The following is a 16,059-nucleotide window of genomic DNA, read 5'->3' as shown; positions in this document are numbered from 1 at the left end:
CTAAAAAGAGGCAGGCATTTCAGTTTCTCACTGGGTGAATGAAAGTGAAATGGGTTGTCTATTGACATTTATGGGGCAGTAAGCCTATTTCCAGTCTATTATCATCCCTGCAACCTCAGGTTCTTCAAGTTGTAATCAATTGTACAAACTCATTCACATGCAGGTGGAGTCATATTTTTCATTCTATCTGGATTACAGGAGGTTATTTACTGGCTTTCTGTAGAATCCATTCAACATCTATACTATTAATATAAATGGAATAAAAATTGGGAATGTTCTATCATAGGAGGGTGACTTGCTTCTCTAGGTTACAGCTGACCCTCACATAGCCTATGTGGTTCAAAGAAAATCATTATAATCCTTACTTGAATAAAGCTTTTGAAATCTGTTCTCTAATTTTTCTTCAATTTTTTTTTTACAAAAGGATTCAAAATTGCAGGAAGTTAAAGTGAAAAATTCCAAATGTGCAGCTGCCTGATTAGAATGTATGCATTACTTAGAAAGTTTGATGCTAACTATAATAGTTAACCTCAAAGGGATCAATTACCTAAGATGCAACTCTGCTTCTTGAAGGCACCTTTTGAAATAAAACGTCTTTCTCTTGTGGATATAGTGCAGTCTGATTATACCTCCTCAGAGATATTTTAAAGCAAAAAACAATATGGTACACAATTGCTGTGAAATTCCCATATTTTTTCTGAGCCTCCAATTTGCCTATGATTTTATAATAGCAGTCAGGAAGGAAAAGCAAGGGTATTTGCATTTCCTTCAGGTTGAGAAGCTAAGTCTGCAGACTGAAGGTCAACATTGGAGAGTTTTGATCTGTAACCTTCAGGCACCCACTGAACATAGTTTGCAAAAGTTTTTATAATTCCAAGTAATTTCCTTTCTTCTCAATGCAATCAATGCAATGCTGGTCAATTTGCAGAAGTTCAACTTTGTTGATTTGGATTTGGATGATAGGTATGCAAAAACGGTGGGGGTGAGTTAAATGTTCCTTTCCTCTTCATAAGCATCACTGTTCTGCTCAGTCTCTTGTTGTTATAACCACCTGTTGAGTAGAGTTCTACTTTGTGACTGACTGATGCAAGCCAATAATTACTGGGTGAAAAATATTGTGTACACAGTGTACTTTGCTTCAAGGTATAACAGCAAATTCCTACGTGTATTGGACCTCAGTCATTTCTCCAAAGTTTTGAAAAAGGAATGAAAAGATATTGGAGAAGTTGGTTTTCTCGAGATTGTAAATTAGAATCCAGATTTTAAAGTGCTCTGTGATTAAATAGTTCAGCTTTTCCTGATGAACAGCTGGCAATGAAGAAATTTAGGCTGATAAATATTATTACTGTAGATTCACAAAATTATTTCTAAGTAATCATTTTTTGCCATTAGATGCAACATGAATTCTTACTTTCTGCTATTGAGGCAATGTTCTTTTTCCATTCTCTTGAAGCACCCTGATTCAAATGGCAATTTGAGGAAGAGAATGAACTTCTTGGTGCAATCAGATATTCTTGCCAGTGAAAAAGATTACTTGGAGAATGATAGCAAGAGTGAGATATCAAGACCATCTATAATTGGCCAGGTACCTCCCTCAACTATTGCTTCACCTTCTTCTGTGCCAACACCCAGGAAATTTGGGCACACACATGCATCCCCTACAATGCCATTGGTGAGAAGCACACCACCACCCCCTCCTTGCACTCCAACAATAGCCTCATTGAGACCCACTCCAGTTCATCGCCAATGTGGAGCAACACTAGAGCAGAACCTGCTACCATCTAGACTATTTGGACAAACCTCAAAGCATTCTTCACCCACCACCACTTCATCTGCTCCAGTCCTTCCTCCGGCTTCACCTGCAAATAGCGGAACAAGCAAAATTGACAAATATGCTCGCATACTTTTTCCAGTTACGTTTGGTGCATTTAACATGGTCTACTGGGTAGTCTACCTCTCAAAAGACACCATGGAGAAAACAGAAGGTGAAATGTAATTTTGCTGCTACAGAAAAACCATATTATCTGTTAGAACATTTCATAATCCATCAAAAATGCAGGGGTTTCATTTAAGGTTTATTAATCCAATGTGTACAGACAGCAGGGTTCTCAGTAATGGCTGATTTCAACTGAAAAATACTCATTCAGACAGAGCTACCATAGCTTATTGCTGAGGACAAATGTGTATAGCTGGTATTATCGTTCTGCGAGGTTTAAATAAAGAATATATGTAAAGATAGCAAGTGGCACAAACAGCAAAAACAGATACGCATCTGTATTTAAGAAAACTAAACAGAAATATTGAGAAACAAAACTGCAAGCTCATCAGTATCTGAAGGAGAAATGAAACCGAGCCCTTTCAGCAGAACTGAGTTTCTGACTTCTGTTTTTAACTGCAGACTCAAGTGATCAAATGAAGTAAGTTCTCAATACTGCAACTTGAAGATCCACTGAACAAAAGATTAAATATTTTGTGGCTGTGCAAATATTTTAACGTGCAATGTCCTCTTTTCCAGGCTATCCAGAATATAACGAAGGAAAATAATTTATAGTTTAGTATTTTTATAGCTACTATTAATTTAAAATTATATTTTGTTTTAAGATATATTTGGAGACACCAACAAAATTTTTTAAAGTGGGTGTGTTTCTAACAATTGGAAAAGTGCCTATGAATTCTCAAGAGAAATCAAATATAGTTAAAACAAGGTGAGACCAGAGCATCATTAGTAAACCTATGTTCACTTCTAGTGGCAGGTAGGATGCACAACCATTGAGTAAATAGAAACTGTCAAAAACAGAACAGTTAAGCCATGACGGCAAGATCAATTTTTCCTTGCATTCACATTTACCGAAACCCATGAAGCTTCCACACCGTGATATCAGGCAGCTTTTGAACTTGACAATGTAACACTGAAAAGTTCAGTGGTTTGTTTTGTTGACAATGTATTTCTGTACAGCTGATTGGACTTCTCTATTTAGAATGGGAATGTTAATGACTTGAAAAATTGATAGCAAGCAAATGGTTAAGGGACATTCTACAGCCTGCAACAGGAACAAACAAGCAAAGAGTTCATGTCCTTCTTGCTCAAGAGAACATCAGATGGTTGATGTACTGTCTCCTTTCTGCTCAGTTTTTGCTTGGGCTTTCCACTGGGGCAGCTCCACATGGATCAGGTAGTTTTTTGGGCCCACTGAGTGGTCTATGCAACATGAATGTTCCACTTTTTAAAGGTTAGTTATGAAGAAGATGGCATCTCTAAAATAATTCTACAATATTTTTTGTGGGACTGGGAGGCGCAGCCTAAATTTCTAAAATGAAAGCAGAAAGTGCTGGAAAAACTCAATGGGTCTGGCAGCATCTGTGGAGAGAGATAGAGTTAATGTTTCAAGTCCAATGTGCATCATTTGGTTCTCTAAGATAACTCAGTACATATTCCTAGATCGTTATTTTTTAAAAGTAGGCATTAATATAAAACAATACCTGTGCTTTATTTTCATATCAACATTTCCATAAAAGTTAGCAAAATCAAGAAAGAATTGCCCCTCTTGATCATGTTAGTGATGCTTTTCAGTATTTTATGGAGTTAGGTTATTTCATCTTTCAAGGTCTGCCTCCAAAACTGTTTCAAAGGTATACACCTCATGTGTTGCATTGCAGAATTATAAATGCTTCCCTTCTTTCCAAATCATAATTGCCTTTTCTAATATAAAGTGCCAAAATTGTCTCCAATTCCAACTATAGTGTTACCAAAGAATTGCAGGGTTAAATAGCCTGTTTTCATTTACTATTGTGAGATGTATGCCAGTTAATCTGTTAACATCTTCTGGCTGACTTGATGTTGTTAATTGATTTCATGCTCAATCATTGCATTTCTCTTTACAATGCACATTAGCCTAGCTTCTTATAACAACAAACATGGGAGCTCTTGCGATGGAGTGGTAGTGTCCCTACCTTGTAAGCCAGATGACCTAGTTTCAAGTCCCACCTGCTCCCGAGGTGGGTAACACTATCTCTGAACAGGTTTATTAGGAAAATGTATAACAACAAGTTTGATCCTAAGCTGGCCCATGGCACCATTAGCAGGCAGAACTGAATTTCTCATGTAAAATTGATCATTTGAATAGGCTAGCCACACACAAAAAAATTACCTACATAATATTATTTTTACTGTGCTTTTATTTCATCCCACTTAGAATTGCTGTAGCCCATAAAACCACTCAGATTGAAATTGGATCTCAATGCACTCTTTCTGTTGGCATAAAGAAGTGTAAGGCTCAATTCACATACCAATGTCCTGCACCCCATTGATATGTGAAACATGTTGCACTCAAAAGTAATGTATCTCTAGTTGTAACGTAAAATAGATGCTAGGACTTTTATATGTTTGAATGAATACGCCTGTAATACGCCTGTAATATCATGTTTCATCAATAATGTCATTTCTCCATTAGAAATTAGAAATCTTTATAAAACATTTCACACCATCTTTACTTTATTTCTTCACAATTGCCTCTTTGAACCCTGGTAGAAATATCAATCTTTATGACAACTTATACTAATTATCCATGACCTATCCTCAAACATTTCAGCTTGTTTTCCTGTTTATCACTGCTTATTACACTTTGCATTTCATTTTCCTTGAATGTTATTTGACTCTAATTCTTAGTCAGCAATAACTATTTGTTGATGAAGGTCTTTGCCTTGCCATTGCATTCTGTTTTAGCACCCTCAATGAAATAGGTCTGTAGGATTCTTCATTGACTGTCATGGATGAAGGAGAATCTTTCTGTCAAAGGTTCAGGTTCAATGTAGCTAAACTGGTGACCTCAGGCCTGAAATGAGATGCCGATGTATCAAATTTGTATAGTTTTTCTAAATCAGTCATGTCTAGCAGTATTGTTACCATACTCATAAGCTTTTTTTTCTCCTCAGGAATGCATACAGTCTAATAGCTATTGAAAATGCTCACTTTAATGACCTTTATTTCACTTCTGTCCTTTGTGTGAAAGAAGATCACTTCACCTTCTTGCTTATTTACTTCTAAATGTATTTTCCTTCACTTTTTTTAAAATTACTATTTCATGGGATATGGACGTCACCGGCCCAGCCAGTATTTAATGCCAATTTCTTATTGCATTTAAAAGCCAACCATATTGCTGTGATTCTGGAATCTGGAATCTTGACAATTGACAATAATTTCTTGGTTAAACTCTTAATTCCAGACTCTTATTAAATTCATATTCTACCATCTACCATGGCAGGATTCATACCCAAGCTCCAGAAAATTATCTCTGGGTTTTTATTGTTGAGCTATACCACAAGGTCATTACCTCCCCACTTTCCCCTCTCTATTTCTCCTCTCTGAGAAGTTGAGTCTTACCTGGTCTTAACAGCCCAGGCATCAGCTGTCATCTAATAAGTTCATTAAGTGAGAGCCCAAAGATTGAAAGAGTAGCTTTTCACATTGGATTTTACTTTACCTTTATTGTAATCATAAGGGGGATGGATAAGATGAACAACAAAGGCCTTTTCTGTCGGGTAGTGGAGTTCAAAACTGGAGGGCATATTTTTAAGGTGAGAGGAGAAAGATTTAAAAGGTACCTGAGGGGCAACGTTTTTTACACAGCGGGTAGTTGTTGTGTGAAATGAACTGTCAGAGGAAGTGACAGGTGCAAGTACAGTTACAGTATTTTGAAAAACATTTGGATAAGTTCATGAATAGGAAGGGCTTAGACCAAGGAGAACCAATGGATGTTATCTACCTGGACTTCAACAAGGCCTTTGATAAGGTGCTGTGTAGGCGATTACTGAGTAAGATAAGGGCCCATAGTGTTTGAGGCAAGGTGCTAGCATGGATAGAAGCTTGGCTGTCTGGAAGAAATCAGAGAGTGGGGATAAAAGGCTTCTCTCAGGATGGCAGCTGCTGTCAAGTGGTGTTCCACAAGGCTCAGTGTTGGGACCACAACTTTTCACTTTATACATTAACGATCTAGATAAAGGAACTGAGGTCATTCTGGCTATGTTTTCAGACAATATAACAAATGTAGAGGGACAAGTAACATTGAGGAAGCAGAGAGGTTGCAGAAGGCTTTGGACAGGTTAGGAGAGTGGGCAACAAAGTGGCAGATGGAGTACAATGTGGAAAAGTGAGGTCATGCACTTTGGTGGGAAGAATAGATGCATGGACTATTTTCTAAATGGGGAGAAAATTCAGAAGTCTAAAGTGCAAAGAGACTTGGGAGATCTAGTCCAGGATTCTCTCAAGGTAAACTTGCAAGTTGAGTCAGTAGTTAAGAAGGCAAATGCAATGATGGCATTTATTTTGAGAGAACTTGAATGTAAAAGCAGGGATGTACTTCTGGGGCTCTATAAAGCTCTGCTCAGACCACATTTAGAGTATTCTGTGCAGATTTGGGCCCCATATCTCAGTAAGGACGTACTGACCTTGGAATGTGTTCAAAGGATATTTATGAGAATAGTCCCAGGAATGAAAAGCATAACATATGAGCAATGTTTGAGGACTCTGCTTCTGTACTCGATGGAGTTTAGAAGGATGGGGGGGGGGGGTGTAATTGAAACATACAGAATACTGAATGGCCTGGACAGAGTAGATATTGGGAAGATGTTTCCATTGGTAGGAGAGACTAGGACCTGAGGGCATAGCTTAGAGTAAAGGGAAGATCTTTTAGGATGGAGATAAGGAGAAATTTGTTCAGCCAGCGAGTGGTGAATCGATGGAATTCATTGCCACAGAAGGCTGTGGAAGCCAGATCACTGAATATATTTAAGGCTGAAATAGATAGGTTCTTGAGTATCAAGGTGATTAAGGGTTATGGGGTGAAAGCAAGAGAATGGGGTTGAGAAACTTATTAGGTAAAAACAATGACTGCAGATGCTGGAAACCAGATTTTGGATTAGTGGTGCTGGAAGAGCACAGCAGTTCAGGCAACATCCGAGGAGCAGCAAAATCGATGTTTCGGGCAAAAGCCCTTCATCAGGAATAAAAGCAATTCTATTTTTTTCTTGAACATTATTTAACTCTGAGTCTTAGTCAGCAGTTACTATTTGTTTATCAGGGTGTCTCCATCACAATTCTTATTTGAACATGTAAAGTTCTATCAGCCATTTTAAAATATCTGTTTGTTTCATTTAATCTTTATTAGATTAGGTTAGATTACTTACAGTGTGGAAACAGGCCCTTTGGCCCAACAAGTCCACACCGCCCCGCCGAAGCGCAACCCACCCATACCCCTACATTTACCCCTTACCTAACACTACGGGCAATTTAGCATGGCCAATTCACCTGACCTGCACATCTTTGGACTGTGGGAGGAAACCGGAGCACCCGGAGGAAACCCACACAGACACGGGGAGAATGTGCAAACTCCACACAGTCAGTCGCCTGAGGCGGGAATTGAACCCGGGTCTCTGGCGCTGTGAGGCAGCAGTGCTAACCACTGTGCCACCGTGCCGCCCAAAGTATGCTTGAGTATGTCTTCTAAAAATATGATGATTTAATGTTACGTCACAATTCCAAATGGAGAAATAACATTACTGAAATCATTGCTAAAGACAAAAAAAAGGAGTATGTTTAATGTTCAAACCATATTTTATTCCTGATGAAGGGCTTTTGCCCGAAACGTCGATTTTGCTGCTCCTTGAGAAACTTATTCGCCATGATTGAATGGTGGAGAGGAATCAATGGGCTGAATGGCCTAATTTCTGCTCCTACATCTTATGGTTTTATGGTCTTTAGTGGGATATGGGCCAAATGCAGGTAAGTGGAACTAGTCTAGTTTGGAAAAATTGATTAGCATGGACAAGTTGATCCGAAGGGTCTGTTTTCATGCTGTATGACTCTATAAAAGCTAGCAAAACCTCAGAGAAATGCTATAAACATCATTTCTGTTATTGTCCCAGAGTTTCTGCAACTCTGTTACTCATACAATGAGTGGAATGGGAAATCTGATAGAAATTGACCCATTCAATGTCAGTGAGCTATTTCAGTTTGGAAAAAGTGAGAAAGGAGATATCACAATCAACCTCTTCCTAGAATGTAGAACAGTAGAGCACAGTACAGGCCTTTTAGCTCTTGATGTTGTGTTGACATTTTATCCTACTGTAAGATCAAACTAACCTATATACCCTTCATTCTACTATCATCCATGTGCCTATTCAAGAGTTGCTTAAATGTCCCTAATGTATCTGACTCTAGTACTACCACTGGCATCTTCCTGTTCAAACTCAATATTTTTTATATATCAAACTTAAAGTCTTGATACCCAAGTTTACCTTTTTATTTGCCCTTGTGTCCTTATCAATGGGAATGATTCCTTTCCTACAATGTGGGGTCCAGAACTCAATGCAGAACATTAGATCGATTCAAAGCAGTACTTTTGACAATAGCAATAAATGTCTTCACATTCATACTTTATTCTTCTGTTAATTTAACCCAGGAACATATTTGCCATTATTACTTCAGCTAAGCACCAAGTTAATGGTTTCATAAATTGAGCACTAGAACATTTAAATATGTCTACATGTTTCTTTGCTAATCAACAGGATGTTCAAACAACAAGAAAAATACTGGAAATACTCAGACCTGAAATTTTAATTCTGTTTCTCTCACAGATACTGCCTGACTTGCTGAGTATTTCCAGCATTTTTGTTTTCATTTCACATTTCCAGCATTTTCAGTATGTTGCTTTTGTGTTATCAGATTGTTTGATTTAGTTCATAATTCCTGTTTTGAAATAGTTAACATTAATGTATGCTGTGCAATGTGGCTTCTGCCTCCAGTATGTTCATCAGCATAAGGCTGGGAAATTGGGTGGTTGCCCGCATGTTTGTGGTGTACAAAAGTTCTGCTGTTTCAAAGATGTTTCCCCAAAAGTGTAAGATATCTGCCTCACTATCATTATGGAATCATTAGTGTTGTTATCTTAATTATCTTTCATGTGATGATGTGATGTCAGCTTTTCTACTTCTGCATAAGCATTTACCTGTCTGAGCTGGCAGTTATGGCAGAGTCCAAATTATTATTACTTGTTGGCATTATTTCAATCATATTAACTGAAATTGCTCCCAACAGCTTCTTTTCTGTTATGCTATTCACCCTTTAATGCTCATGATATTATGCTTCACCAATAATATCACTTCTCCAATTGACATCTGTATTTAAAAAACATTTCAAACCATCTTTGCTTCATTCCTTGACAATTGTCTCTTTGAAGCCTGCTAGCACATCAATCTTTTTAACAGCTTAGTTCAATTATCCATGAACTACCTTAAAACATTTCAGTTTGTTCCTCTATTTATCACTGCTTATTATACTTGCATTCCTTTTTGTCTTGAACATTATTTAACTCCGAGTCTTAGTCAGCAGTTATTATTTGTTTATCAGGGTGTTTCCATCACAATTCTCATTTGAACATGTAAAGTTCTGTCAACCATTTAAAAATATTTGTTTGTTTTATTTAATCTTCATGCCTGAGTATGTCTTCTAAAAATATGATGATTTAATGTTATATCACAATTCCAAATGGAGAAATAACGTTACTGAATCATTGCTCAACTTAAAGACAAAAAAAAGGAGTATGTTTAATTTTGAAGGTAAAAAATTATTTATATATTATAGCCAATCTGTATGTATATGAGGAAAAATAATACTTTAAGATAAAATATTGCACTGTCTTTCTGAAATGTATTGGTAGATTCAACAAATGATATAAACTGCTATAATTCTTTTCAGTTATGAGAAAACATTAAATGAGTTCACATTCCACATTTTTAAAAAATGCATTTTTGCTTCACAGGATCTCTTTTACAATAATTATATTACCAGTTTGTTGCCTAAATTATGATTTATGTTTTCTGTTGGATTACCGGGCTTTGTAAACAAATAAGGAACGTATCTGATGAACATTGAGAAATAATTTTTGAAGGGAAGTTGTTGGAAGAATTTTGGTAAACTTTAGTAGTACAAATATTAAACATTCACATCAAAAGCTTCAAAGAGTTTTGAGGGTACTCCAGAACCCAAATCCATGTTTTGAATCATGTGGAACATTGTACTCTTGCCTGTGTGTTGTACGTCCCCTGATAAAGTTCTGTGCTAAGTTAGGTTGTGAAATTGATTGATGTCCTGTGGAACTGTGAAATTTGATTGTACATACAATGTATAAATATTCTGAATAAATATGTTATTCAATGCATATATGTATGTAACATTACCGATCACAGTAGATTTTAGATGACTATAGTGGTGAATCTTTTCAAGTTAATTCACTTGATTTCAGTCATTAAAGAACGATGTTCTGTAACCTCCTTTGCATTCCTTCTATTGAGAATCCAAAGTTTTCATATTTGTTAACTAAATGTGTGCCTCACTGTTACCTACCTTCTAATGAAGCCCCTGCAAAAAATAAAATTATTGTATGAATAAAGTATTAAAAATGCTTGCCATTATAGCATTTAACTATCCCAGGCCCTTTATTTTATTTATTTGAATGTAACATTACATTTTATAGACTTTGTATGACATTAATGACAGTTCAAACAACCACAATGAAAGAGAATGTAATGTAAACATGCACATTTCACACTTTAAATGTACTTTTTGAATGTGATATTGAATAAATGTGTTGATTGATTAACATACCATGTACTTGAAAAGTGCAGGCCCTAGACAAATGTTATTTTGCAAGCAAAAAAACTTCATGCATTATTCGTGTACTTCAATTTTAGGGTTTGACTTAAAATGTCAATTGTTTATTAAAGCAATATTCAGATTCTAGTGAATTTCTGTATGTAAGTGTGAATGATGTTAAAGTTATCACGATTTTGGAGGGCTACCAGTCATCTGGCAAAATGAATTTCCAGTTGTATTGAAATCTTTTTAGTGTGTATCTCTTCAGTCACTTTAACAATTCTATTTTTTTGAATGATACAAAATGCATCAGAATACCATAAAGTGAAGGTACTGATATCGAAATGGAAGGACCACAAAATGAGAAACCTTTACTTTCTCAAAGTGTGAACAAAAAATAAACCTGTCGCTTTGAGAACTGAGCATTGAATGAAGGGGCAGATGCCCTCTTTTGTCCTTGAGCATTAAATAGCATGCCTGATCATTGCGCATATAGGAAATTTGGATGAGATCGTGCACTTTTACTCGATTTTGCATATGTTAGTTTGGATAGGCTTTGTTACTGGTGTTGTATTCTACTTACTTAATTTTGGACCCATGCATCCCATTAAAGTAATTGCTTACACTCAAGTGCAAACGAGGCAGAAATAATTAATAGTAAATTGATGTCAATATAATACCACGAAGGATAGCACCTTTCCTATGGGATCACTGACTTATTCATGATATCCTTTTCAAGAAACTTTGTAATTTTTATTTGCATGTTATTGAATTATTCTTTATTGACTCATACATGGGAATGTTAATATTTTACAATTTTACCTGCAAATAGTCCTCACAGAGTGGTTGTATATTACATATGTATGCTTTATATTCTAAATAAATAGTGAATACAGAAACTAAATCATTTCCACTTACTTGATATGATTAAAATAATGTTTTTGAATCAATTTTCCAATAACTCTTTAATTATCAAGCATATATTCTCATTTTGTTTAATTATTTTCTCTTTCTGTTAATGATCATTCACATATTTGTAGAATTGACCAAACAAAATGACTAGTGTGGTTAAAAAAAATCAAAATCTAGTCAACAATGCATGAAAATGCCAAGGTATGTCCTCAAAAAGAAGGATAAATCCAACATGGCTAACGAGCACTCCATCAATATATCTTAAGTTATCAGAAAAGTGATGCGAGAAGGCAGTGATATCAAGGGATGATTACTCAACAATAACCTATCACTGATGTTCGGTTTGAGTTCCCCCAGGGCCACTTGGCCCCCAACCTCATTACAATCCTAACACAATCATGAACAAAATTTTAAATTCCAGGGTTGTTAATGATAACAACAAAGTAACATTTGACCAATCACGAAGTGGCGTCAAGGGGCCCTAGCAAAATTAAAGTTGATGGAGATCGAGGGCAAAACTCTCTACCCGTTGGAGTTGTACCTGCCTTAAGGAAAAATAGATGTGGTTGTTGGAAGTCAATCGTTTTAGTTCCATTACATTATTGTGCGAGTTTCTCAGAGTAGTGTTCCTTTTTGCCAAACCATCCTCAGCTGTTTCAACAATGACCATCCTCAGCTGTTTCGACAATGACCACCCCTCCACAATAAGGCCAGAAGTGGGGATTGCCTGGTGTTTAGCCCTATTTACAATTCCTCAGATACTGAAACACTGTTTGCCCACATGCAACATGATTTGGACAACATTCAGTCTTGAGTTGCAAATAGCATTTGCATCTCATAAATGCCAAGCAATAACTAGCTCCAGCAAGAGTGAGTGTAACACTCTTTACTTGACATTCAATGACAACACCATAAGTGAATCCCCCAATATCAACATCCTCAGGGCTACTATTCACAAGAATAGTAACTGGACCAGCTACAAGAGCAGGTCAGAGGTTGAGAATTCTCTGGAATGTAACTCATCTCACAATTGCTGCCCTTGTTCTTCTAGTTGGTAGAATTTGTTATTTTGAAAATTGCTATTCAGGAGGCTTAATGCACAATTCCATCATCAACAAATCACAAGTCAGAGATATGATGGGATATTCCCCACTCACCTGGACATGTACACCTCCATTAATACTCATAAAATGTAGCAACATTTAGTACAAATAGGCTGGTTGATTGAGTTAGAGTTCTGAGGAAGGGCCACTGGAACCAAAATGTTAACTCTGGCTACTCTTCACAGATGCTGCCAGACCTGCTGAGTTTGTCCAGCAATTTCTGTTAATGTTTCCATTTGATCCATACTACATTCACCACATAAAGCAATTTTTTCCTCCTTTACTTTGGTTTACCTTGGTAGCAGTGTATACCATCTCTAAGAGCTAGTGCAGCCACTCACCAAGACTCTATCAGCAACATCTAACAAACCCACAAACGTTACCACCTAGAAGGGCAGGTGCAAGGGAGTACCACTGATGAAAAGATACCCTTCAAGAAAGTACTTAAAGGGATAGATAGCATATTAGAGATAAGAAGTTTAATCTGGTTGGGATTTTAGAACTAGTGGAGTGATTTAAAAATAAGGTGAATGACACTTCTGTCTGAGATGAATAGGATTATTATTACTCAGAGTTATGAATATTTGGAATTCTTTACATTGAGGGCTGTGGAAGCTTAGAGTTTTGAGTATGTTTATGGTAGAGATTGTTATATGTTTGATTATCAGTGGTGTAAGGGATTATTGGGTAGGCGTAAAAGGAATTGAAGCATTTGATCGACAATAATTGTATTGAATTCTATTGTATTGAATATTGAATTCTATGCTTCTAAGACACATACTAATCTGACTTAGAACCATATCATCATTCCTTCACTGACATTGAGTTAAAGATGAGAAATTATTTTTCTAACAGCAGTATGGGAATGCATATGGCATAGATTGTATTATGGACCAGACCAAACCCTCTCAAAATATTCAAAAGATAGTCTAGACTCTAATATTTTCTTGTTTTAGAGGTAAATGCAAAATGTTGCTTTCCAGATACAATTCTATTGGTCAGGCTACTGGATTTAAAACAAAATGCACTTTATTCATCCACTATAATTATAATACAACAGAAGAAAGAGGAACTTGGAATAACTTAACTTGGTTGGAAAACTTAATAGAATAATAGATTATTTTACCACTAAACGGTAACTGTTCCAACATCGTAACATCCCATAAACACACTCTTGGCAAAAGGCAAATTCAGAAAACAGAATTGTCTCCGATGCTACTCCAGCAGCCCAGAGAAAACTCAGAGAGAGAGATTCACTGCCTTCCAACCCTGCTGAGACCCCAGCAACAACTGCTGAAAGCTAAACTAAAGATCCTCGCTCTGTGGGAGTTTGACCACACCTATTCAACTTTAAAAAAATCTTAAGGCCTCACAAGCTGTTTATTGTCTTACAGAGATCTCGTTCAACTTATCTTTAGAAACAAATAGAACAAAATGACCTCTTAATGCCACAGAATCATCACAATTGGAATGGTTCAAGAAGATGATTCAAAACATATGATCAGTAAAACCAGAAGAATTTAGAATCAGCTCAGTCTCTAATTGCAACATCTAACACAAACTTTCATTGCTGTTGCAAAAAAACTTTCCATGTATTTAATATACAAATAGCCTGTCATAATACCATGATATAGAGTCACAAAGGCATACAGCACAGAACAGGCCCTTTGGCCCAACACACCCATGCTGACCAGGTTTTCTAAACTGAACTAGTTCCATTTGCCTGCATTAGGTCCATATCTCTCTAAACCTTTCCGATTCATGTCCTTGCCTAAATGTCTTTTAAACGTTGTCATTGTCACCGCCTTCAGTACTTCCTCTCGCAGCTTGTTCCATATGTGTACCACCCTCTGTGTGAAAAAAGTATGGTACACTTTTCAAATTTTCAGTAACATCCTACAGCAACCTGTAAAGGTCAATTTTGCATTCTGATGACAGAATGTGATTAAAATAAAAGCAACATTTTTCTTTTTAATTCTAGTTAATAAATGATGTTATTCAAATTAACCTCAAACAATGTCCTTTTCCTATAGAATTAGAAAATCTTTAAGCTGATTATACCTGTCATGTTGAGCGTTGTTGCATAGCAGAGCTGAAATAATGACTTAGTGTGAATAGTATTGAATAAAAATATAGGATATGTTCCAACATGCACTCACACGGGTGGTCCTTTTACTGAGGAGAGATAAGAGTGAATGGTCCTGAACAGTCCTATAATTGCTCCAGGCTTAGAGTAGAATGGTTGATGAATCTGAAATGAATGTATAAATGAGCTGTACCTCACAGTAGTAGGACATGTTTTATTCCACATTCCAGAATCAGTTTCAGTCTCCTAAACAGTACTAGGGCGCAGGAAAACAGTCCCACGGTGAGAGGGAAAATTAGAGATTGAGTGAGTCTGGGTCATCCTCAAGCACTTCCTAGATAAGAGTTAAAGAGCAACACTAAAGGGCAGCACATTTTGCTTTTCAATTCCCTCAGCAGGGGATTGAGAATCAGGAAGAAAAGAAAATATTATCTTCAAAATGGCAAAACAAAATGCAGCTACTTGTGAAGAACTTTAATGATCTGAAGAGATCCTCTTGAGAGGAATTATTGGTAATATGTGGAATTAAGAAAATCAGGTGCATTTAACACTGACATTCAGTTATTACTATGCCATTAAAACTGATGTTTATGTTACATTTGAATATAAAATCTACGAATATTCTAATGATGTTGCAAAACTCACATTGCTGGATTTGTTAGTTGCATATCTTTATAAATGGGCATGTTCAATCTAGCAAGTTTAAAAAAGGTTAAGTAGAGTGAGTTTTGCAAAATATGCAACATATAATTGAGAGGACAAACTGAGGGAATAAAATGCTCACAAACTTGGTGACTGAACTAAAATGACAGTTTGTATTATTTTTATTTACTCGTGGGACTTGGACATCACTACCTGCTTAGCATTTTATTGCCTGTAACAAATAAACTAAAAGAACTGTGGATGCTGGCAATCAGAAACAAAAACTCAGCAGGTATGGCAGCACATGTTGAGAGAAAGCAGAGTTAATACTTCAACTCCAGACACCCTTCTTCAGAAGTGATTTTATTTTATTGCCTGTCCCTGTTTGCCCTTGAGAAGGTGGTGGTGAGCTGCCTTCTTGAACTGATCTACTCCATATCCTATCGATTGACCCACAATGCCCTTAAGGAGGCAATTCCAGGATTTTGACCCTGTGACAGTGAAGGAACAATGAAATATTTCCAAGTCAAGATTGTGAGTGGCTTGGAGGGGATCTTGCAGATGGTGGTATTTCCATGTATTTGCTGCCGTTGTCCTTTTATACAGAGGTGGTTGGGGTTTGGAAGGTGCTATCGAAGGACCTTTGGTGAATTTCTGTAGTGCATCTT

The 16,059-nt window shown here is 36.6% G+C and overlaps 1 protein-coding gene across 8 annotated transcripts in view; it reads left to right on the top strand.

Moving 5' to 3' along the window:
- Positions 1 to 10,800, top strand: part of LOC140476263 (gamma-aminobutyric acid receptor subunit alpha-4-like) — a 60,251-nt gene extending 49,451 nt beyond the window's left edge. For 6 of the 8 annotated variants that reach the window (XM_072568620.1, XM_072568638.1, XM_072568628.1 and 3 more), the window contains exon 10: positions 1,454 to 10,800. In XM_072568620.1, coding sequence (XP_072424721.1) covers positions 1,454 to 1,996 — 543 coding nt within the window. In that variant the 3' untranslated portion in view covers positions 1,997 to 10,800. The remainder of the gene's footprint in view (positions 1 to 1,453) is intronic. The other 2 variants (XM_072568666.1, XM_072568657.1) reach the window with 2 other exon arrangements.
- The last annotated feature ends 5,259 nt before the right edge of the window (positions 10,801 to 16,059 follow it).

This window comes from Chiloscyllium punctatum, chromosome 1 (genome assembly GCF_047496795.1).
Source record: "Chiloscyllium punctatum isolate Juve2018m chromosome 1, sChiPun1.3, whole genome shotgun sequence".
Classification (NCBI taxonomy): Eukaryota; Metazoa; Chordata; class Chondrichthyes; order Orectolobiformes; family Hemiscylliidae; genus Chiloscyllium; species Chiloscyllium punctatum.
This window is presented reverse-complemented; position numbering and strand designations above follow the sequence as displayed.